At 43.3% G+C, this 23,822-nt stretch overlaps 1 protein-coding gene across 2 annotated transcripts in view; it reads right to left on the reverse strand.

The window, feature by feature from the left end:
* The window catches only part of RBPJ (recombination signal binding protein for immunoglobulin kappa J region), a 217,500-nt gene extending 194,381 nt beyond the window's left edge, over positions 1-23,119 (reverse strand). The window contains exon 1 of one of the 2 annotated variants that reach the window (XM_037044775.1): positions 23,027-23,119. In XM_037044775.1, the coding sequence (XP_036900670.1) occupies positions 23,027-23,058 (32 nt within the window). In that variant the 5' untranslated portion in view covers positions 23,059-23,119. The remainder of the gene's footprint in view (positions 1-23,026) is intronic. The other variant, XM_037044772.1, reaches the window with a different exon arrangement.
* Between the last annotated feature and the right edge of the window lie 703 nt (positions 23,120-23,822).

Consider the following 23,822-nt stretch of genomic DNA (forward strand, 5'->3'; position numbering starts at 1 on the left):
ACCTCAGTGAACTCTGAGGTATCTTATACATATACACACATATGGGTGTGTATATATATATATGTATTTGTGTTTGTGGATACCTGTTATCTACCAGTTATCCACCAGTTAACTTTCCTCTTAGCAACCTTTTTTTCCACCTTGTCTAACCTCCACATATAGAAGAAGAGAAAATCATGCCAGTAATATTTTTTGGTTCATTCTCTCCACACTCATTGACATCTTCCCTTGGATATTTCACAGGACCCTCAGTTGAACTTATCCAGTATGGAACCAATTATCTTCCCACCCAAACCAGCTTTCCTTCCAGAGTCTTTTATCTCAGGGAATGGGTGACTATAGCCACCACCCATTCAGCCATCCAAACCGGAAATCACTGGGCACTCCTTCCTCTCCCCATCTCTCTGTCATCACAGACTCCTGTCACTTCTGCTCCCACCATCGCTCTTGAACCTGTCTCCCATCTGCATCTCTGCAGTGGCCACTCCGGGTGCAGAGAACCTCATCTCTGGCCTGATAGACACAATCAGTTTCTATCCAGTCTCCCTGTTTCCAGTTCTGTCCCTCCTTTCTTTCTTCCTACACATCTTCTGACATGCAAATCTGCTTGTACTTCTGTGCAAATCTTCTAGCCTTCTGTGGCTCCTGCCTGATCCTGCCTGATCTGGACCCTCCCACCACTCGAGCCTCCTCTCTCTCAGTTCTCCCCACATCATACCTCACTGTCTCCCTCCCCATGGATCACTGTGCAGATTCTCACTGAGGTATCTTACACATATCCTCATACTGTTTCCTTTTTCCTGAAACACTCTTCCTGCCCTCTCCCCACTTCTTCCCTCCAGCTAAGCCCTACTCAAACTTCGGGTCTTGGCTGAGATGGTGCTTCTTCTGGGAAGCCTTGCTGGAGCTCCTCCTGTGTTCTCAGAGTTGGAGATCTTTTCCTCCCGTAGCATGGAGGGTCACACCATTTATTCGTCCAAGGTCTCAATGTGCTCTGCAGTGTATCTCCAGTGCTTCAGCAGTGCCTGAAACATGCTGGTCGCTCCTCAGTATTTGACGAGTGAATGAAAGCAGGCTGCTCCCAGTTGCAGACAATCTAGGAAGGAAGCGGGTTCCCTGGAACCAGCCTCCCATTCTTCCCTTTGAGCTCTCCTTGCGTCCCTCCACATACTTTGACAGCAGCTTGATGTCCTAACCCTCTCCTTGGGCTCATGAAAACCTCAAGATCTTTAAAAACCACAAGAATGACTCCCTGATGGCACAAGATTTGAATTCATGATTCTTAACAGAGGAGACAATTTCAAGGGCAGGAATTCTTTACTTTCTCCCCAAATCATTCCAAATCGCTGACTTCTCACCCCAGGGTCTAATCCTGGCCACATTTCTCCCTGATAAGAATTTCACAGGAGTGGGGAATTAGTGTTTAATGGATACAGAATTTTAGTTAGGGAAGTTGAAAAAGTTTTGGAGATAGATGGTGGTGCTGGTTGCACAGAAGCATGGATATACTTAATGCTACAGAATTGTACATTTAAAATGGTTACAATAGAAAATTTTATGTTATATATATTCCACCATAATTTATAAAACTGGTGCCCTGGATTTGAATTTTGACTCCACAGTTCTCTAGCTATGGGGAAGTCAGGCAAGCCAATGTTTTCATCATCTGGAACGTGGAGATAGAAGGTTTTACACCGTAGAGCTGTTAAAATAATTAAGTTAATGTATGAAACTATAATGGTGTGTGGCACAAGATAAGTGCTATTTATTATTATTACTACTACTACTACTACTACTCCTCCTACTACTACTACAGAGCTCCTCAAGTTACAATGGAGCTACATTCCAATAAACCCATATCATAAATTGAAAATATTATAAGTCAAAAATGCATTTAATACCCTTAACCTACCAAACATCATAGTTTAAGCCAGCGTATCTTACACATGCTCAGAACACTTTGCCTACAGCTGGGCAGAATCATCTTGTCGCCACTGCTCGGCATCATGGGAGAGTATAGCACTGCGTATTGCTAGCCCAGGAAAGATCAAAACTCAAAGCCCAGTTTCTACAGAATGCACATTGTTTTTGTGCCATCGTAAGATTGGAGAATTACAAGTTGATCCATCATTGTAAGTCAGGGATGTCTGTATTATTATTATTATTATTTGATTGAGTTAATGTATGGAAGTACTTAGAATAGCATATAGGAGAAGATAAGTGTTACCTATAATTATTATATGTTATTATGTCCTACTTCTAGAAACTGGAGATAGAGCAATGAATCAGTCTTTGCCTTTCTGGAACTTATCACTTAGTGAGGAAAAAAGTAAAGCTATAGTATGGCAGATAGCATCTAGTATCTGCTTTATGGTATTATAGGGAAATTACCCAAGATAATGCATATAAAGTGGCTGCTGGAGTCAGAACCTGGCTCATAATGGTCACTTAATAAATGCTTATTCTCCTCTCCTCTCCTCTCTTTTCCCTTTCTCTTCCCTCTCCCTCTCTTTGGAGAGAAAGCAGGTATGGAACAGGCGGCCTCTGGGCCACGGAAACCATGCCGTCAGCTGATGTGGAAGGAACAGCTCGGGCCAGGGCCTTGAACGGTTGGTGGCAGTTTCTGAGGCAGGTACTTTCGGTCTTGCTGCTTCAGAGGAAATGTGAATCATCTGTTGTTCGGCTTCCTTTTCCTGGGAGGCAGCAGGCCCAGGAAATCTGTGGTTTGAGCATCGCTGTGGAGATCGAATGAAATGGCTATTGGTGGTGGAGCGTGCTGCTAGGACCACTGACAATGCTCTCTTGAGCCAGACGACTCATCTTGAGCTGGCTGCTCAGCCCCACTGTTGCATTCAGCTCATGAAATGAGTCGAATTTCCAGGCACAGTGTGATGCTTCCTTAGCTGTGCTGGGTGCAAAGCATGTCCAGACCAGGTTGGGGGAGGGGTGATAGGCGTCCCGCCTGTGTCCTTGTGTCCATTTTACAGATGATGGAAAGGAGGCTTGAGATGCCGACTACTTGTGCATGTGGCAGCCAATGAGTGGTAGAGTCGGGAAGCTTCTCCTGATTCTTCCACCCACGTCACGCTGTTTTCCCAGGTGCTGTTTTCCAGCACAACCGAACCTCTGGTTTCCCCACAGCCTCACCGAGCTCCACCTCACCTAGCTGTGCTCCAGGTTAATATAACAATTGGCTCAATCTCGTGGAGTGTCACCTTGGATAGGTCACCCAGATTCTCAGTGCTCTCATCTGTCAAATGTGGATAACAATAAGTAACTCACAGGTTTGCTATGATGATGAGACAAGGAAAAGCATTTAAAGCATTTTGCAAATTCTGAATTATTGTGTGAGTGTTATTAATGGTGATGACAGCAACGGCAATCATGGCTTGCCTTCCTATATAGACAATGTCCCTCACTGAAAGAGTGGATGTGGAGGATGGCATTCAAGAAAAGGACACCTGGAATATGAATGAGGATTCCTGTCGCCCTGCTTTGTGGGGAGGTCAGACTGGTGACATCTTTCTCGACTTTGAGATTCCGTGATAGCCTTGACCAAGAGCTGAAAACTCAAAGACCCAGGCCAGGCAGAAAACATAGTTGAGTGAAGTGGGTGAAACTTGGCGTTGGGGGAAGGGGCATGATGGAGACTGAGGGAAACCGAAGGAAGCACGCTGCCCTTAGCTGCTGCTGCGGAGAGCCAGCCAAGAGTTCCTACAGCTCCACAAGCATGCGGGCTAAGTATTGATGTCTATATCAACACACACACACATGTGTATATGTACATATACATGTTTTAAACAATTCAGTCTTTTTAAAGGATATTCAAGATTGTGCGCCCATTGCCACAATCAATTCTAGAACCTTTTCATCACTCCAAAAAGAAACCCCACATCCAATAGCAGTGACTCCACACTCCTATTTTCCCTCAGCCCCACCCAGTTACTCATCTACTTTCCATGTCCATGGATTTGCCCATTCTGGACATTTCATATGAATGGAATCATACAATACTGAGCCTTTAGTGGCTTGCTTTTTCACTTGGTACAATGTTTTCAAGGTTCATCCATGTTGTAACATGTACTACATTTTTTATTGCTCAATAATACTCCATTGTATCCGAGATCTGTCCAGAAAAAGTCCAGCCATTGTTAATGTAACAAGAATGGTTTGCACAACATCAATGTAACCTGGTAGCCAAGGAGAGTGGACTAGAGTGCACATGCCTGAACAACGATGACTTCACTGTACGAGTCAGTTTGGGCAGTAGTCACTGTTCAGGGAGCACGTGTACCATGTGGCTGTCGCATTCAAAATGACTGAGCAAGTAGAGCAAGAAATCTGCATCAGATTTTGCATTAAGCTTGAAAATTCCTCCATGGAAACTATTTGAATGATTCAGAAGGCTGTAGCTATGAGAAGCTGGTGATTGGCAGCTTCATCATGACAACATACCTGCTCAAAACATTACGTCTCATGCATGGTTTTTGGTGAAACATCAAATCACCCAGGTGGCTTGGTTCCCCCACAGCTCAGATTTGGTACCCTGCAACCTCTGGCTTTTCCCCAAACTAAAATCACTTTTGAAAAGGAAGAGATTTCTGACCAACAATGAAATTCAGGAAAATATAACGGGGCAGCTGATGACAATTAGGACCTATGTGAGGCCCCGAGGTGTCTACTTTAAAGGGGACTGAGGTGTCATTGTCCTATGTACAGGGTTTGTTGTCTCTTCAATAAATATCTCTATTTTTCATGTTACATAGTGCATGGTTGGATACTTTCGGGACAGACCTCATAGATCAGTTACAATTTATTGTAATCAATTGATGGATGATCGAACTATTTCTACTTTGGGGCTGTTATGACTAATGCTGCTAGGGCCATTCATCTATAAGTTTTTCTGTAGACAGGTGTATTTGTTTCTCTTGGGTATATATCTGGAGGCTGCCCAATATTTTAATATTTCAACAGAACTGGAACCAATAGAACCCTGCTCTCTCTCTCTCTTGCATAAGTACACCATGTGAAAATATTGACTCAACTTAAGAAAATACTATATAGGCCAAGCACAAAACATTTAGGGACTGGTTTTCAAGTTTGAAATGGAACTTAGTTCTTTCGTCTGCAAAAAGGGAGAAGTAAACCAGCTGACCCCCCCCCCCNTAGGGCCATTCATCTATAAGTTTTTCTGTAGACAGGTGTATTTGTTTCTCTTGGGTATATATCTGGAGGCTGCCCAATATTTTAATATTTCAACAGAACTGGAACCAATAGAACCCTGCTCTCTCTCTCTCTTGCATAAGCACACCATGTGAAAATATTGACTCAACTTAAGAAAATACTATATAGGCCAAACACAAAACATTTAGGGACTGGTTTTCAAGTTTGAAATGGAACTTAGTTCTTTCGTCTGCAAAAAGGGAGAAGTAAACCAGCTGACCCCCCCCCCCAGATCCTTGTAGCTTTAAAACTTTGCTTTCCTCAGATTTTATTAAACTGTCACATACACATGCATTAATTTATAAATAAAACTCATATTTATTTCCCAAGAGATTTCGAGGTAACACACAATGTTGACCTGATAGGACAGTTAAAAATCAGTTCATAAAGAAAACTCATAATGGTACCAGGACCCTGAGCTGGAGGGTCAGTAGGAGACTGAAACCTCACACCTAGCTCCCTGGGAGGTGCCTGCATCCTGCAGTTTGGAAGGTGAGCAAACCTAGGCAGTCGATATGCTTTGGGACCAGTGGTAGTAGCCACTTGTTTAGGAAGACACTGTTTTGAGCTTCTTTGAAAGACACGTTCCCTGCCATGAGAAGCTCATGTCTCCTGGGGACACAGACAGGTCCACACAAGTAGAATCCAGGGAAATAGGGCAAAGGTAGCTTTGGCAGCTCGAGAAACACTTTGAAGTGTGGAAGTGGCGGGTGGGGATCCACAAGGATCAGAAAAGAATGTAATGGAGACAATTGGTTGACCAAGCTTTCTGATATCGTGTGACCTAGTGGCTCCATCACTAAGGCTATGTGGCACTGGATGAGTTATTTCATCTTAATGAGTTTAGTTTTCTCATCTGTCAATGGGGACTAAATAGTACTTGCTTTACAGGTGGTTTTTTTCAATTAAAGAAACAAAGCACTTAACACAGTGCCTGCCTTGCTGTAAGTACTGAATAGGCTTCATTTATTGTTATTGTATCTGTCTTCTTTAGTGTTTTGTCAGCTGTGCTCAGTGTGTGTGTGTGTGTGTGTGTGTGTGTGTGTGTGTGTGTGTGTGTGTTTATAGGGGAAGAGTGGTTCTGAGCTGAGAATGAACCTCTGGGAGCATCTCCCACCTGAGCCTACAATTCATCCCAAGTTCACGGAAATGAGTCTACAGTGTCAATAGTCCAGTAGGAAAAGCCAAAGTCAGAAAGTCAGAAAACAGAGGTTGAAAGGTTTGCATCCAGGTAGGAAATGAGAGATAGATGGCATAGAAAACCACAGCTCAGAGGTAAACAGGATGGATGTTCTGGACCCACATCTGCATGTCTGTTAAATGCTGTTACCTGCTTCTTTGCAGGGTCAATTGAACATGTCATTGAGCCAGGGAAGGAGGGGGACAGAATTAGTCTAATGGAAAAGGGAGCGAATGTTGTTGCCCTAGGTGCTTCCTAGCAAATGCGCAGGTACACTGAGAGATCCTGCTATGTCTCGGAACAGTGAGCAGCTTGGTCAAGGAGGTCGGGAGGCAGTGTTGGGGGGGGGAGGGGCAGAGCACAGGGAACTCTGAATACCAGGCTTCATGGTCTGTTGTTCATTCTGAATGTAATAGTCATCAGGGAAGGAATTTGAGGACAGGAACGACATTGTCAGATACCCGGGGGTAAAAAGCTCCCTCTGGCTGCTGCCTGGAGCTTGAGCCGCAGGACAACCATCTGACAGCAGAAATAGCAGTTGTGCAAGAGCAGAGAAGCTGCATACTTTGAACACGGAGCAGTCATTACATGATTTATTACACTAGCAATTACGCTAATGCCAATTCTCTGGAGCAAGTTAAGTGGCAGGGACAGGGCTCAAACCCAGTGGAAAATGTCCAGGAAGGGAATGTTTTGAAAAGCCTTCAAGTAAAAAATTGACACCGAGACACAGGAGAGGGAAATTTCATAAGAACAGTCAAAGTCAATTTTATAAAAGTAAAAATGAGACAGAGTCTCTGTGGATAAATTTTACTTATTCCAAACTGAGATAAGAGACACCTTCGTTTTCAGTATGGAAGCAAGAATCTATCTGTTGCTTCTTAGCTGCTCAAATGAATTTCCTGGCTTTATCTGGGCAGCAAGCGTGTTGCTATGATAAGCTTGTAGACCATGGTTTGCGAATGCTCACCCCCTCCTCTGATCGATGCCTTTTATTAGTGCTGTGATGATTATATTAGTTTCTTGTTGCAGCTGTAATAATTTGCCACAAACTTGGTGGCGAAAAACAACACAGATTTATTTTCTTACAGTTTGAGAGGTCAGGAGTCCAGTGTGGGTCTTATGCAACTGAAATCGAAATGCTGGCAGGGCTGTATTCCTTTCTGAGTGCCTAGGGAGGGCGGAATCTCGTTTCTTGCCTTTTCCAGCATCTAGAGGCTGCCTCCTCACCCTTCATTTTCAATGCTAGCAGTCACGTCACTCTGACCTCTGATTCGGCCGTCACATGTCCTTCCCTGGCTCTCACTCGCCTGCCTCCCCCTTCCCTTCCAAGTCCTCTCATGATGACATTGCCCCCACCTGGATGATAATCCAGGGTGATCTCTCCATCTCGAGACCCATAACTTAATCACATCTGCAAAGGCCCTCTGCCATGTGTTCACAGGTCCTAGAGAGTAGGACATGGACATCTTTGGGGTGGGGGGCATTGTTCTGTCAACCACCGTGGTTGTTAGTATGGAAAAATAGTGCATATTATGAAATGGAAGTGATGAGAAATGGACCTGTGTGCCAGTGTGACGATGCATGTGATAGTTAAACCTGACCGCCTCTGGGGCCAGGTATCCTGGTTTGCACACTGCCTCCGCCAACCACCAGTCCTGTGGCCTCAGAGTATTCATTTCTTTATCTGGTCACGGGCATGTTAATCTGACCGGCCTCACAAAATTGCTCTAAGGACCAAGTAAGTGCTAGTATACGCACGTGACTTTGACCAGTGAGTGGCACAGCATGAGTGCTCGTTAAACACTGGCTATTATTATCTGATAGATGGATGTCCCATGATCGTTTCTTTTCTGTGGTTGAATTTATTATTGGCAACATCTGTAGTATTTGTGTGTGGCGGGGGGGGGGGGGGTNGTAGTACTTGTGTGTGGCGGGGGGGGGGGGGTTGTGGCTATGTTGGGGGAATTTATGTGTTTAAGAAAAGTCTGATTCCTCACTCCTAGGATTTGTCATCATCTAGAAAGGAAAGTGCCTGAGAGTAGTTGAGAGTAGTTGAGTTATCCAGGAGAACTAATAATGTTAACTTTTAATAGTTGTAACTGGAATATTTTCTAGGACTACCAAGATTTTCATGATAGTTGGATAAACTATCATTGGATAAAACCTGCAAATAAAAATTTTAGGTTACGTTTTTCAAATAGTGTGTGTGTGACACTTCATGAGGAACTTAGCACTAATTTTATAAAATCATGTATTTTCTAACTCTTCTGAGTAAATTTGATGCCTGCTAGCCTGATTACCTTTAGTTGCATACAGATACAATTTGCTTTCCTGTTCAATAGAATTGTTTGAGGATGAGGGCTAAAAAAATTTGTGAAGTTATCTCTGATTTTTAAACATAATTTTTATTTAACTATTCCCAAAGCCACACATCAGAGATACATGCATTCATACAGCTTAAGGAAAGAATATCATGCCTTCTGTCATATTTCTGTCTCCATAACTAATGTAATTTTAGTGAGATAGTATGCCATTTTACTGCAGATCAAGTAATAAGAAACAGCATTATTATCCTGTTTTTACACTGATTGTGTAACTAATTATACCAGATCTACATCCATGGAAACTTGGCTGCTTTTTAGTGATCTGCTTTATATGATGCATTTTTCATAATTTACTTCTCAACAATTTTTATAATATCCTTCAAAATGAATATTAAGGTATTAGCTTGAGATGAAAAATAAAGTCACACCTTTAATAACAAGAAATGCATTTAACTTGGGCTGATTGGTTTGGCAGTTAGATTACATGATGGAACATTTTTATCAGTTGCATGAGCCAAATCCAAAGCTCCAAGATTCTGACAAAATTTTATTTAAGACATGTAACATAAAGAGCATTAAAAGAGTTTTACTCTACAAGGTGCATGGAAATAAATGTTTTAATTTGCTTAACTCTTACTGAGACAATTTAACAAAGTGCCTCTGAGGGAACAGTCACAGGGAGATAACGTAACAAAATCCTTGGCCTTTTCATCTTCTTCGCAGAATGAGACATGAACAATCAAATAATAAATATTGGGTTGGCCAAAAAGTTTGTTCGTTCGTTCCGTGCGATGGCTGTAATGGCGCTTAGTTGTCTCTACTTTCATTTGAAACGATTTCAGTAGATTGTATTGTGACAGCTGTCATATCAGAGTGCATTTAAATAAATGTATTAAAATTGGTGAATTTTTGTGTAGCCCTTTTACTATTGAAGATGGAAGAAAATATGTGACACTTTCTGCATATTATACTCATTATTTCAAGAAAGGTAAAAATGCAACTGACATGCAAAAAAAGACTTATGCAGTGAATGGAAAGATGCTGTGACTGACGTGGCAAAAGTGGTTTGCAAAGTTTTGTGCTGGAGATTTCTCGCTGGACGATGCTGCACAGTCCGGTGGACCAGCGGAAGTTGATAGTGATCAAATTGGGACATTAATTGAGAACAATCAATGTTAGATCATGTAGGTGATAGCTGACATATTCAAAATATCCAAATCAATAAAGTTATTGGTGAAAATGAAACACGTGTCTTTTATTTTATGGAAAAAAATACGGACTTTCTGACCAACCCAATACTTTCTCAAGTTAGATGATTTCCAATTATTTACTTTGAACAAAGTTGGAGGAAGACCTAAGCAAAGTGATAGATGTTTAAAATTTGTGTTGTGAGCATATAATTCTGAAGGAGTTCAAAGAATTAAATGTCAGCATTTTGGGAAAACTCCTTCCTTTCCCATCTACATATTTATGTGAATAAAAGTTCTTAGTGGCCACATCTATGAAGAAAAAACAGAAATAGAAATGATTATAAACCTTGTTCCTCTCTAATAGTAATAGTCATTCCTGAACATTTGAACTAGTTGCAGGAGAATATCTTCACCCATCTCATTGAAGTACCTTACTTTAAATATTATTATATGTCAAAAGTTAAAATATATTGATAATGCTCTGGTGAATTTTGTACTGCTAATAACTTGTGACACTTAAATGTGAAAGATTTTTATTTCTACACTGAAAGACTAGTGGCTGGATGAAAAAACCTTTGAGTGGAAAAGAAGTGCTCATTTGCATATTTTTAGAAAGGGTGGCAGTGAGTGGCAAATCGTTAGGGTACCGCTGGGGTCTGTGCGGTTTGTCTCAAATACGGATCCAACTGGTTTTCTTTCTCAATGTCCAGTTTTACAATATGCGGGGCATCTTTTGCAATCATTTAATCTGAATTTGAAATGGTAAATTCAAGTTTAGGAAAATTAAGAACGTGGACTGAGGTATAGTTTTCAAAATTCATTTTCAGGGAGCATGAGAGTGGCAGATTTTGAAGTCTGCTGATTTAGGTTCTTAGAGGACATTAGCAGGTCTGTGACAGCAAGTGGCCTGGACTAGTGCTTCTCATTGCCACCCTCTTGGTTTGCGTCTGAAGGGCTGCTCAGCCCCAAACAGTGTGCCCCGCTCAGGCCCACTCAGCAGGAACAGATGCGTCAGGCTCACAGGGCGTAGTCAGCAGGCAACACCACCCCTCAGATTTCTTGATTTGATTAAACACGACTGTTTTCTCCACAGGCATTTGCAGTCACTACGTACCAGGCATTGCTCTAATAACTGGGTTACACGTATTAACTCATGTAAGCCTCGTAAAAAAACTCTGTGATGTACGTAGTTTTCACCCCCATTTTACAGATGAGAAGTCGAAGGCACAGAAAGATTAAGTAACTTGCTTAGAGGTCATACAGCCAATAAATGGTGGAAGCAGGACTTCTTATATATACTGATGTTCTTTTTTTTTTAAAGGAGTAGAAATAAATGATTCTAGTCTCTGTGCCCAGGTGGACCACCATCAGACTCCTTGCCCGCAACACGCCTTGTACTTCACGCTCCTTTTTCTATACCCCACACTTGCCTGGATTCCATGAGATTGGATTTACCCATGAATTTAGTTTTGAGATGCAGTAGAATTGAATTTGAGTGGCCTGTTTATTGACACTGGCTTTCCTAGCCATGAATCATTATATAAATGTCTTATTCAGATAGGAAGCCTGGGTAATTAGTATTGCAGGTCTCTAGTGAAAGGCCTCAAAAGCATCAAACCACCCCAAGAAATATTTTTCCTGGCCTCCTCCATACAACCTCATAACTCCAGTTTCAGAGTTTGGAGTGGGCAAAATACTCTTACGGTTTCCTTTTCAGCAATGAGGAAAACAAATTACCCAGACGGCGCAGTCGAGGGGAGAAACCATTTTTCTGCTATCTCTTGCCACTGCTTTCTAAAAGACTTCCATTGGGTTTGCCATTTGACACAGGCAGAGGGTGTCAAAAAAGGTTGCAAGAACTTTTGAGGGTGAAAAAAGGAAGCATGTCACCTTGCAAAAGGAAACTGCTTTAAAAATACAACTCCCTCTCGAAAAAACCAATTTCCACCCTCCCCCGAAGAACACACCTATAAAAAAAGAGTTCAGCATTTACAGATTAATATCTATTACCGTATTTTTGTAGCAAGCTAAAATTACATACGGACAAGTCTGGGACATTTCAATGTCCTCAGTATTATCCAGGGCACCTCGCAGCTGCGAGCCAATCCGCACTCCAGGCTGTCATAGGGATCAAAGCACCATAGGCTATGAGGCCTGGAAAGGTGAATTCGGGGACCAGCCAGTTCCTGCCCCGCCCCTACCTAGCCTTAAATCTGTTGGGAAAACTTGCCAAAACCTCATTTTTTCTCTCTCCCCAAAGTTGAGATTTGAAAAGCCTTTGAATTGTCTGAATAGTTGGAGGCGTCAGGAGATAGACCCGAAGTGAAAGACAAGCTTTTTAAAAAACAGCTGTGGCCATGTAGGGTGTTGGTGGTGGCATTGGAGAGACATGTCAGTATGTGATGAGGTAGATGGTAATAGTATGACCCTGTGTCCTGGCTCTTCTCCTGCCCTTTAAAAAGGACTTAAGTAAGAAAAAGTTGGGATACGGAGAAGAAGAGGGAGAAAGAGGATGGTGTTTGTGACCTAAGGGTTTGGAGAGCAAGATTGGTGTGGGAGAATTAGCTGCATTGGTGTGGGAGAATTTGGAGTTCTAAGTACTGCTGGGGAACGATGAATTACACACTCTTTAATTTTGTCTTCAAAGATGCACATCAGGGAATGATATATTTTTAAAAACAACCTCCAGTGGCTATTTGGACTGTGCCTCTTTGCATACAGCCTCGTGCTGATACCGGACCTGCTAGATGGGTTTAGGGACAGCAGGAAATTCAGGAGTGAAATCTTAGCGATAATTGATAACACATTTTTACTAAGTTTTTAGGGTTCCTAAGCAGAGATGGTCATGGTTCATGTTGGGCTGTTTTTGTAGTGGAAAAATAGATTTTATAGAGAAAATAGACAATATCATTGCTATGGTCTGAATGTAATGCCCCAAAATTCATGTTAAATTGATCCTAACCCCCAAGGCGATGATATTAGGAGGTAGGGACTTCAGGAGCTGATGAGGCCATGAGGGTGGAGCCCTCATGAATGGAATTAGTGACCTTGTCAAAAAGACCCCCAGAGAACCTTCCTCACCCCTCTGCCCTGTGAAGTTAACAGTGAAAAGAGAAGGAAGCAGGCTCTCACCAGATACCACATCTGCTGATGCCTTGACCTTGGACTTCCAGCATCTAGAACCATGAGAAACACATTGCTGTTGTTTATGAGCTACCCAGTTTACGGTATTCTGTTACAGCATCCCAAATGGACTAAGAGAATCATATCAGAAAATTTGAGTTCACATCTGCATCTTGGCCTGTGCCCTGATGAATGGGCAGTTTGCGTGGCCACGCTGAGCCACTTTCCAGACCAGAGTGGTTCTGCGGATTAAATGAGATCTGGGAAACTCGTCTCTTCTAGCATGTTCCACATTATGGAGGCTCAACAAAGTTTATTAACTCAGAGTTATAGATTAAAACTCAAATGTAAATGCATTTTTGTTGAAGTAGCCAAGGGGCCCTATGATGTTTAAAATAGGTGTAAAACATTAAACTTGCATTTGTTATTTTGAATCCATTTGAAATTTGGTTCAGAAATATATGAGGAACGTTTGGTGAAGTCTTTTTAAAAAAATTAGGTCGAACAAGTGTATGTTTCTGAAATTACTTTGGGCTCCAGTGTGCTCTCTGCATGCCCCCACCCCCAGCACAGGAATACTCATTTACTCCTTAAGCCAGGTACCTGAGGATTTACTTGTGTAGAGCAATAGGTCTGAATGTGCTTGCTTTTTTGTCTCTCTTCACGGTCTCCTAAGCCTCTTGAGTGTGTCCCGAGGAGCCATGGGGTGCATACGTTCTCGGTGGGTGTTGGCACTGGAATTGGAGGCTGGATTTTAGGGACAGCGGGAACACTCCTCTCGGCTCCACCCTGTGGGCCACACGTGAGGTCCGACCACAGGATGGGAGGCGGCCCCTTTAATCCTGCATCAGAGCCTTGGCTTCCAAAACCCAAGTCTCCAAAATTTGGACTTATATAACTTATTTGTTTATTTTTAAGTCAGTCCCATCCAAGTTGAGAACACTTGAGACTCCCCTTTGGAGGAAATTTGGAACCCAACATTATCATTAACTAAATCAGCAAGCAACGGTTCTGTAAAAATACCAACCGGCATAGTTCCGAGGACTTTTATCGTTATGTTCCCGGCGGAATTACACCGTGTGCTGGTTTCTCTGAAAATTGTTTCTGGGGTTTTATTTCCGTCGCTCTGTCCCTATAAACCAGGGCCTGAGCCTAAGGGGGGCTGGACTTCTTGCTGAGTACAAGCACCCTTCATTTGACAAGGGACCATTTTCTATGATTGACCCTAGTGATTCTCCGACCAGTTTACTGCACGGGGCCTCTGGAAGACACACTGCTCTTTGCAGAGCACAGCAAAGCAGAGCATAAAAAACAAACACCCCTTGGTCACAGCAGGTGTCCTTTTATATCAGATTCTAGATGTAAGGGAACTGTGCCAAGGGCCCGACAGAAATGTATGTGAAGAAGATGGTCATCACTGTTATTTCTATTAGGGAAAATATTGGAAACTCTCTAAATGTTTAGCAAGAGGAGAATAAATAAATGATGACCATTTTCAACACACCCATTAAAGATTCATCAAAGTCATAGAGATTCTTGGGGGAGTTTTTAATGGTGCGAGAGAAGTACTGGTGATTTATAAGGTTTCAAAAAGAAGTAGAGTACCAAGTCACATATGAAGTATAAGGGCAGTTAGCTTTCCGGACAGAAATCCTTAGGAAATAACATCACAATTTTAGGAGAGATTAGATCTCTGCGTAATGGGGTTATGGGTAGTTTTTATCGTTTCCTTATACTTCTCAGCATTTTCAAACTTTTCCACCATGAGCTTTTATTGCTTTCATCGTCAGAAAATAAAATGACTGTCAGGCAGCCAACTTTCCTGGTGGTGTCAGATTCGGGTCCACGTTTTCTTTACCATTTTCCTCAGCCCTCATTACTGTCTATCCTCGCATGACTTCTCCAGCGAGGATCTGGAGGAGAAGGCTGGGACCCACGATGTTCCCCAGTGCCCAGAGCCGCAGCAGTTTCTCCTGGCACACGGAGGCGTGTGGGCATCTGGGAGCTGCACACGTTCCGTCCAGGTTGCTGTGTGCAGACTCAGAGCTTCACAAACTGAAGAAGGAAGCCAGGCTGAAGGGCACTTTGCGTCTACTGACTGATCCCATCTTTGGGCAAGAAAGAGTTGTGGCAGGGTACCCCTTCCCTCTTCCTACCCCGACCTTCTCTGCTTCCCTAACGCATCGCTGACTGAAGTGCAGATAGGTATTTTCAAGTTCTGGTGAGGCCGCCTGGTTCAAGCAAGGTGACAAGGCTACTCACACTGAGCTTTGAATGGTGGCCAGCCCAGAGGAGACTGGGTTATTCCTCGGGCCAGCTAATTCCTTCAGTCCTGTGGGTTTCCTCCATGTGTTAAGTGGATGTAACATGACTCTAAGCTTCTCTTGGAGCTGTGTCCCGTGACCTCATCTACCACGACCACTGCCTATGCACACTGCGGAGACATGTTGGCGTTGACGGGTAGTGTTGAAGGGGGACTTGAGCTGCGAGTGAGGAACATGACTTTTGTTAAGAATGTTTAAAGGAAAGGAGCAGAGTTTTTTTGTGCCCAAGCACAGTGATAATTCAGTTACATCTAGCAACTATTGGGTGATTATTTACATTTTGAACAAGGCATGTACGAATTTCCCCAAACTCTTTAGAATGCTTAGCTTTCTCCATTAGCATCTCATCTATCCTTTTCCTTTAAGGCTTGGATCTCCTGTGTGGTGTTGATCTTGAAATTAATGGGTCTGGGTTGAAAATCTTATCTCGACTCTGATTTTACAAGCACTGTGGCTTCAGGCAAGTTGCTTAATCTTCTAAACTTCACCTTCCCACCTTTAAAATAGGAATAATAATGCCAGCCTCAGGGAGTTATTCCAGAGTAGGGTTGTTGGATTTAGCAAATAAAAAAATAAAGATGCCCTCCCCCTTGTTAAATTGGAATATCACACAAACAAAAATAATTTTTAAGTATAAGTATGTCCTAACTATCCCATGGGAGACACTTATACCTAAATGTTGGTCATTGTTTATCTGCCATTCCAATTAAACTGGGTGTCTGACCTTGTACCTGACGATCCTACTCTTGAGGCGGAAATACAGGGATTTACCTGAAAGTCCCTGGCCATGGCTCAGAGAGTCCTCTTCCCACTGTACCCTCCTCTCCCGGGTGGGTCCCACAACATGACTAGTTGCTTCCCCCCCTCCATGGCAGAGAAATGAAGACTGGGTGACCAGACTGTGCAGGGATGTGTGGGTGCTGGGGGAGGGGAGGGAGAGGCCATTTCTACAGGTGCAGTAAGAGAGCCCAAGACACACACGCAGGCTGCTAGGAGCTAAACCTCTGCATCACAGACACTTTCAGGACCCTAGCAGATATGCCCCCGGTCCTGTGCTTTTAACACATCGCTGTGTCAGCTTCTCAATGGGGGTGACACCACAGGCCCAGGAGGAGCCCAGTGGGGGTGCCAAACACAGGCATCCCCCCTCCATGGGCTTCAGAGGCCACCTATTATGTTAGAGGGACTTTCCTGGAGGTGATTTTTTTTTTCTTCACAAACAAGGGGTAAAGGTGACTGACACCCCAGAGACCAACCATAGTGCAACTGGGGGGGAAACCCGAGGTATGTGCTGACATAGACCTGTCCCCCCTCGGGTCTCCTCCTCACTGTCTCCTCTCTAACTGACCCCCCCCCCCCCCCCCCGAGCTTGTGGGGTGGAGGCAGACAGGTGGCAGGCCCTTTGTGCGTCTCACAAGCTGCTCGGGCACCCCGGAACCTAAGCTCAGGGTATAATTTTCCTTTTCTGATCATCTGAATCCCAGGCGAGCAGCTCAGCTGTCATCGGTGTCAGGGAATTTTTTCCAGCAGGGCTGAAACTGAGGCCAAGAGAGCGCGGGCATGCAGAAGGCATTTTTCCCCTGCCATTCAGCTGCACTTTCCCTTTAGTTTGGGCGTTAGAAAATGGTGCCTTTCCCCGTAGCCGCAGATGAAAGTTCTGAATTTCATCACAGCGAGAAGACAACGTGAAGGCAAAGCATCACTTGCTGCATTTCCCAATCTGCTGTGTGTTTCCCTATGTCCCCGCCCCACCCATTTTTAAAATTAGAGAACACTTTAATACCTCTTTTCAGGCATATATTTAAAGTTAAGAAAAATAAAGTGATTTCAAGCCACACCCGGCGTGAAAAAAAAAAGAAAGGAAAAGAAAAGAAAAATAATTTAAAGTGACACCTCCGCTGTTCTAGTCTCAAGGTATCGCCATCAGCTTGTTACTTCTATTTTGGAAGAGAAGCTGTAACATCGAGGATGTACTGTTAAAACTGTTCCATGCTCATCTGTGCGTCATTTAGCACTGTCTCCCAGAGACACGGCTCTGACTCGTGGAGTTACTGGAAGCCAGGGAGTCGTGTCTATGGCCAGGCCTGAGTGAGACGTTTTCTCCATTTGGGGCACTGGACTTTGCACGCATGAGCCGACTGTCCTCCCAGGAACTCTCTCTCTCTCTATTTTTTTTAAACCGGGAACTGGCCTGCAACCCAGGCATGTGTCCTGACTGGGAATCGAACCATGATCCTTTGGTTCTCAGGCCCTCGCTCAATCCACTGAGCTATACAAGCCACGGCTCCCAGGAACTCTATAAAGAAGGCATTTTCATTGGCCCCGCTTTACAGGTAAAGAAACTGAGACTGGGAGAAGTCAAGAAAAGGTTGTTTTGCTAGTAAGTAAAAGTCAGATTCAAATCAGAACAATCTTGAGTTCAGAGTTCATGCAATCATCTCTCTCTTTAACTTCTTAGGAAAAAAAAAAAGTATTGTTACTACCACTTGCCAGGAAAAAAGCAGACAACAATGCAGTTGAAGAATGAGTTCATTCAGTACTAAGGGTTAAGCACATTCTTCCCGTAACTTCTAATGCATTGCATGTAGTTCCTAACTTGCATAGGGGTTGGATTCCAAAAGTTGATTGAAAAGCAATTTCCCCATCCTCTTCCTCTGTGCTCCAAGGTGCTTTGCGCACACCTGTCCTATTACACTCAGCACATTGTCTCTCAGTTGCCTACATATCTCTCTCCCACAGGGCTCTAGGCTGCTCAACAGCAGGGACTTCGCCGTGTATTTACTTTAGTATTCCCAGCACCTAGCACAGTGCCCAGTCCGTGGAGGCACAAAGTATACATTTGTTGTATGAAATGACAAGTCATTTGTTTGGAACTCAGCACACACTTCCCCAAAGAATGTATTACAAATGGAAGTGGAATTGTAATGTTGCTAACCAGCAGAGAAGTTTATTTAATTTATCTTGTAGTCTACCATGAAGTTATTTGAAGTTGTGGATGTAGGGTCAGATATAGATGAAATTTCACATGGGTCAGAGTTCATCTTTGACTGCCTCCAAACTTTTTTCCCTACATCTTCCATCTGTGAGTATCATTGTTGCCAAGTTTCCTACTCAATATTCAGGAGTAGTCCCTTGCACAGACCTTCCTGGCTCTTACCCTGAATAATCTGTCAGCCCTACTTACCTAGTGAAAATTCTCATTTCCTGGGTGCAGCTGAACTAAGTTGATTCTCAGTAGGGAAAAAAAAAATCAAATTGAATTAATTCTTACTCATGTGTGAATGGTTGTCCTAATGTCTCTCCACCTTTATTGCCATTCCCCCCAACCTCCCCTCCTCACTGCCAAGCATATGGCTATTTATAGCACAGTAGTTAAGATTATACGTTTGGCGACAGAGGTCAGTGGGAATACTGGTTCTAACACTAAGTTATGTGGCCTGGGTGGATTAATTTCTGCGAGCCTCAGTTCTCTCATGTGTGAAATGGAAATAATAGTAGTTATGAAGAGAGCTAATAGTTTTATTGTACTTATCAGTGTTATATCACATGTCAGGTACAGTTCTAAGAACTTTTTATTCATTGATTCACTTTATCTTCACAACAACCCCGTGAGGCAGGTACTCTTATTATTGTTATTAAAAGATTTTTAATGGTAAATTAACCATTATTTATTCCCTGCCTTCAAAAAAAGGCTTTGAAGCAAAATGCTACATTGATGAAAATTTCTGGCAGCATGGGTGGGAGAGGACCGTCATTCCCAGGGGCAGATTTTTCAGGGCGCTGCTTCAGATCACCTGGGGCTGAGCTTTATCCTCAGAGTCCATTCCCTTAAGCTATTCCTATTTCCATAGCTTCCTTCTCTCCTCTGCCTCTGAATGTGCCAAATCTGCAAGTGGTCCAAGTTTTTTTTCTAGCCCCTTTCTTTCTTTTTTAATTTTTTCACACAGCCCATGGCAGCTGCAAGGGGGTGGGGGCCAGGCGGACGACAGCAGCTGTTAGTGTGTATGGGGCCTCTGTAGTCTTTCTTTGTGAGTCAGGGGCCGTCTGTATATATCACAGGCTACCACCTGGCAAGACATTTAGTTCCATCCATGTTATTGAAATGTTTCCTGGATGATATCATAAATGCATAAGGATGAGAGGAACTTCAAGATGTTGATTTCCAGCCCCTCACTGCCCTGCTGCCTTGTGCTGAAACATTCTCGGGCGATTTACCCCCTTGTTTAGCAGACAGCTTTGGATTTGCTCTCCAGTCCTTCCCACTTGCCAGATGCAGAGAGTTTCAAGCCAGTGGGGTATGCATTTCAACAGAAGTAACAGTGTAGTCGTGGAAAACACTGAGCAGAAGCCAAGGCACAGGCAGGTGGCAGGCTTGTCACTCAGGCCCCTAGCAGTGGAATCCTTGTGATTAAGTAAGTTCACGTCTCTGGGCCTCAGTTTCCTCTCCTGTCAAACAAGGTGGGTGGGCTAAGCTATTTCTGGTTGCCCCGGAGCTTCCAGGCTCTGATTCTCTGATAAACTGCTCTGGATGGATGGCTGTCTGTCCTTGCCTATGTTACCCCAGTGGGGGACAGTCCATCATGAGCCTTGCCAGCCTTTGCAAATGTTTTCTCGTCCTTAAAACTGAGAAATCTCCCCTAGGTAACTAAGAATTTCTTATAGTTTGAGTTTTTTGTTGTCATTGTTATTAGGACTTCTGAAAAACATGAATAGAATTTTATTCTGCGTTCCTTTTTTAAAAAATATATTTTATTGATTATACCACTACAGTTGTTCTATTCCCCCCCTTCATTCCCCTCCACCCTGGCAGTGACGCTTTTACACACACACAGCAACATGTCTGTGTTAACCTAGATGACTAGTTTTCGAAGACTTGGTCGCAATGGTATTCTACTTTTACATGATTACATATTTCAGAGCCATTTAACATATGCCACTTCATTTGAACCTCGAACTAAAAACTGGGAGGGAAATCGTACTCAATGCTATATGTGAAGAGATGCAGGATGAGTAGACTTAAATACCTTCAACAAATATCTTGTCCCCCAGTTACTATATAAGTGGAAGAGTCAGGACCTAAACCCAGGTCTTTTCACTCAGAGTCCAGTGGTCAGGCCGTGAGAACACATTCACTGAAACTCCTGCTCCCCACCAGCCAACACGCCAGCTCCCCTTGTTTGAGTTTCTGCCACGTCCTGGGTACCTTAGCAGGCACTCACTCACACACGACGCCTCAAATGCTTGTAACAGTGGAGCAGGGAAAGTATTACCATACTCAGTTTACAAATGGAATAAATCAAAGTTCAGAGAGATTAAGTATTAAATAGTTGTGTGATGGCTAAGGTATGCTGAAGGCAAAATCAAACCTAAACTTGTTCTTTTGACAGCGCCGCCTTTCACTTAAATACACGTCACCCAAAATAAAATACAGTACAGTTTAATCTTGAGGATTTTTTTAGGCCACATGAATTATTTTTCCATGAAGGCACAGTTAACAAAAACCAGAGAAATGGGTTGAATCCCGTCTGGCCAATTCGAGCCTCACTCAGTTGCCCTTAAACTTTTCTGTTGTGCTTTATTCTACTTCATGGACTTAAAAAAATATTTTCCAGTATTTCAAAAATATTTTTGTTGCTTTTTTCCTGGGTCCTCCTAAAAGTGAGCATGGTATTCTTAGTTAGAACTCCAGTGATGGCCAGTCGTAGAACGGAATTCTAGCTTCCTTCCTTATTCCCAAACTCCAGATTCTGCTTCCCAGGACCATTGTACGGTTGTTCAAAATCCATTTTCCTGGCCATTTTCCCTGGTTAACCCTTGTTCATTTTGTATCTGTCTAATTCATTGCCTATTCTTTTTTTTTAAAGTTGTTATTTCATTATTATCATACTTTTTAATCCTTACTGAAGGGCAGGCTTATTGACTTTGGAGAGAGGGGAAGGGAGGGACAGAGAGGGAAAGATACACTAATAGGTTGCTTTTCGCATGCACCTTGACCAGGGACCAAACCTGAAACCCAGGCACGTGACCTGACTGGGAAGTGAACCTGTGATCTTTCTGGGACGGCGCTCCAACCAGCTGAGCCACACGGGCCAGGGCTCACTCCCTGTTCTTAAGCACACTAACTTTATCTGTGAAATGGGGATAGTGAATCCTGTCCTGTCCTCACCTCGTAGTTCTGGTGATGTTCAACCCAGTGACATATAAAGAAAGCACTTGGAAAAGTAGGAAAAACCTTCAGCACAGAGGATTATAGTATATTCCGCTTTTGCAAAATCTAAACTGTAGAAATGAAGCTAAGTAATCAGGATTGTTCAGTCGAGCTAAGATTTGTATGTTCTGGATTTATTTATTATTTATAATCATAAAATAATTTCCTTCATCATTAAGTTATTTTAAAAGAAAGCATTTATGTGCTTTATTTAGAGCACTTTCATACCATAGCTGGGGTTGGTTAAATACAGTACTGGTGCTTCCCCTCCTGTAGTTTTTCACCTGCAGACTTCTTGGCTGCTCTCCCACAACACCTCACCCCTTCTGCTATAGCTATGGTCCCAGCAAAAGCCTTTTCTTATGGAAGTCCCCACATTGTTCAGCGGAAGAGCATTTTGTTTTAATGTTAATGTTTAATGTCTGTGTGCTTCCATGATGATAATGAACTTCTGGCATCCACTGACTGAGAAAATGCTCCATGACAAAAGGACATCACCAACAGTAAAACTTTTAAATGGACTCATATTTAGTCAATCACAACCGCATCCGAATGCTTTGGGGAAATACACAGACAGGACTGACACGTTCTCCCACCAGGCATGCTTACCAACATAGTAAATATTTGTTAGATGAAAGCACAAATAAGAAGAGAATGAAAATTCATGGACAATGCTTGTGGTAAGTGTGGATTTGTGACCCTTTGTCACAGATCCATTCCCTAGCCCTTGCCCTGGGGGCCAGAGCTCAGAGCTTAGAAACCACTGGTATGGTTTCCCAAATACCCGGTATACAGTAGGCACTCAATAATTGTGCACTGAATGTAGGAATTAATGAATGCATGCCACTTCGTCTCCCAGGTAGATTACAGTTTTGAGGACAGCACGGTACATTGCAGGCCTGGTGCATCACCTTTGCAACGCAGCTGAGAAACGCAGTCTCCTTCCACATAAGCGACCAACCTGATTAGTATCACCTATGAGCAGATGCATCTTGGGAGGAGCTTATGAAAAAGGGAACATCTAGAATTGAAAGGGAATATAGATGCCTTTGAAAGACAAAGGCATCTCTAGAAAATTCCTTGTCTTTCTCTGGAAGGGTAAGTAAAGGGAAGCATGGAGTTAGAAAAACATGAGCAGATGTGAGAGTTCCTAAGGAAAAGCAGCATCATTTGCCCTGAGAAAGGGAGAGCGGCTTGTGAGTGGAACAGAAGGCTCCTGCTTGGGAATCTGCCTCAGTCTCCTGCTGAGTCAGCGGAGGCCTCCGCAGAGAGGAGGCCCTGTGGCCAGAACACGCTCAGGCTGACGTTGACAGGCGCAGGAGACAGTTAGCTCATGGTACCGTCAAGCAGCAGAGGCAAAAAGCAAGTGACTTGTTCACAAATCATGAATTAGACAGTACGTATTTTTACAGGCCTTGTGACACAGAGGATGTGTAGGTGGGCTCACTCACCTCAACAACGCTGGATAGAGCAGTCCAATCATCCTGAGATGAGCTCCTGACACGGGCTCTTCTTGGAGGTCCAAGTGTCACCAAACGCTGCAGAGTGTCTTGCGCTGGGTCTGGTGGCTACTTCACCTTGCAACAAAGGAAGTGAAAGTGTCAAGATGAAGAGGACTTGAAAGTCAACATTCCCTCTAAGGGGAAAAAAAATGCAGACACAAGCCCATTTTTAACAAAAAAATCATGGGGTGGAGGGTTCAGAAATGCTTTGATTGTAGAGAACATCTGTAAAGGCAAACAAGAAATACCCTTTCTTTTTTTTTTTTTAAGATTTTATTTATTTATTTATCTTTAGAGGAGAAGGAGAGAGGGAGAGAAATATCAATGTATGGTTGCCTCTCATGTATCCCCTGCTGGGAACTGGCCTGCAACCCAGGCATGTGCCCTGACTGGGAATCGAACCGCGATCGTCTGGTTCGCAGGCCCGCGCTCAATCCACTGAGCTACACCAGCCAGGGCTAGAAATAACCTTTCTTATTTCTGGTGTTTCCTCGGCTTTTCCTGAAACCCTGGGCCTGATTTTTATACATGAGCAGCCTGGAAACAAACTTCCAAAGGAGAAGAGGAGAGAAATGATGCCACAGCTGCTTTTGGTTCATCTGATTTTCTTTCATGTTTCGTGGCTGCCTTGATATTTCTGACCTCAGTTTCTCTTGTTGAATGGAAATGGCTGGGCGAATTGGATTTCCCAGTCCTGGACAGGACGTTCACCACAGTTTGGTCGACATTCACGGTTTTGTCACTG

The sequence above is a fragment of the Sturnira hondurensis genome, unplaced genomic scaffold (genome assembly GCF_014824575.4).
Source record: "Sturnira hondurensis isolate 20B ecotype Veracruz unplaced genomic scaffold, ASM1482457v3 Scaffold0000780, whole genome shotgun sequence".
Taxonomy (NCBI): Eukaryota; Metazoa; Chordata; class Mammalia; order Chiroptera; family Phyllostomidae; genus Sturnira; species Sturnira hondurensis.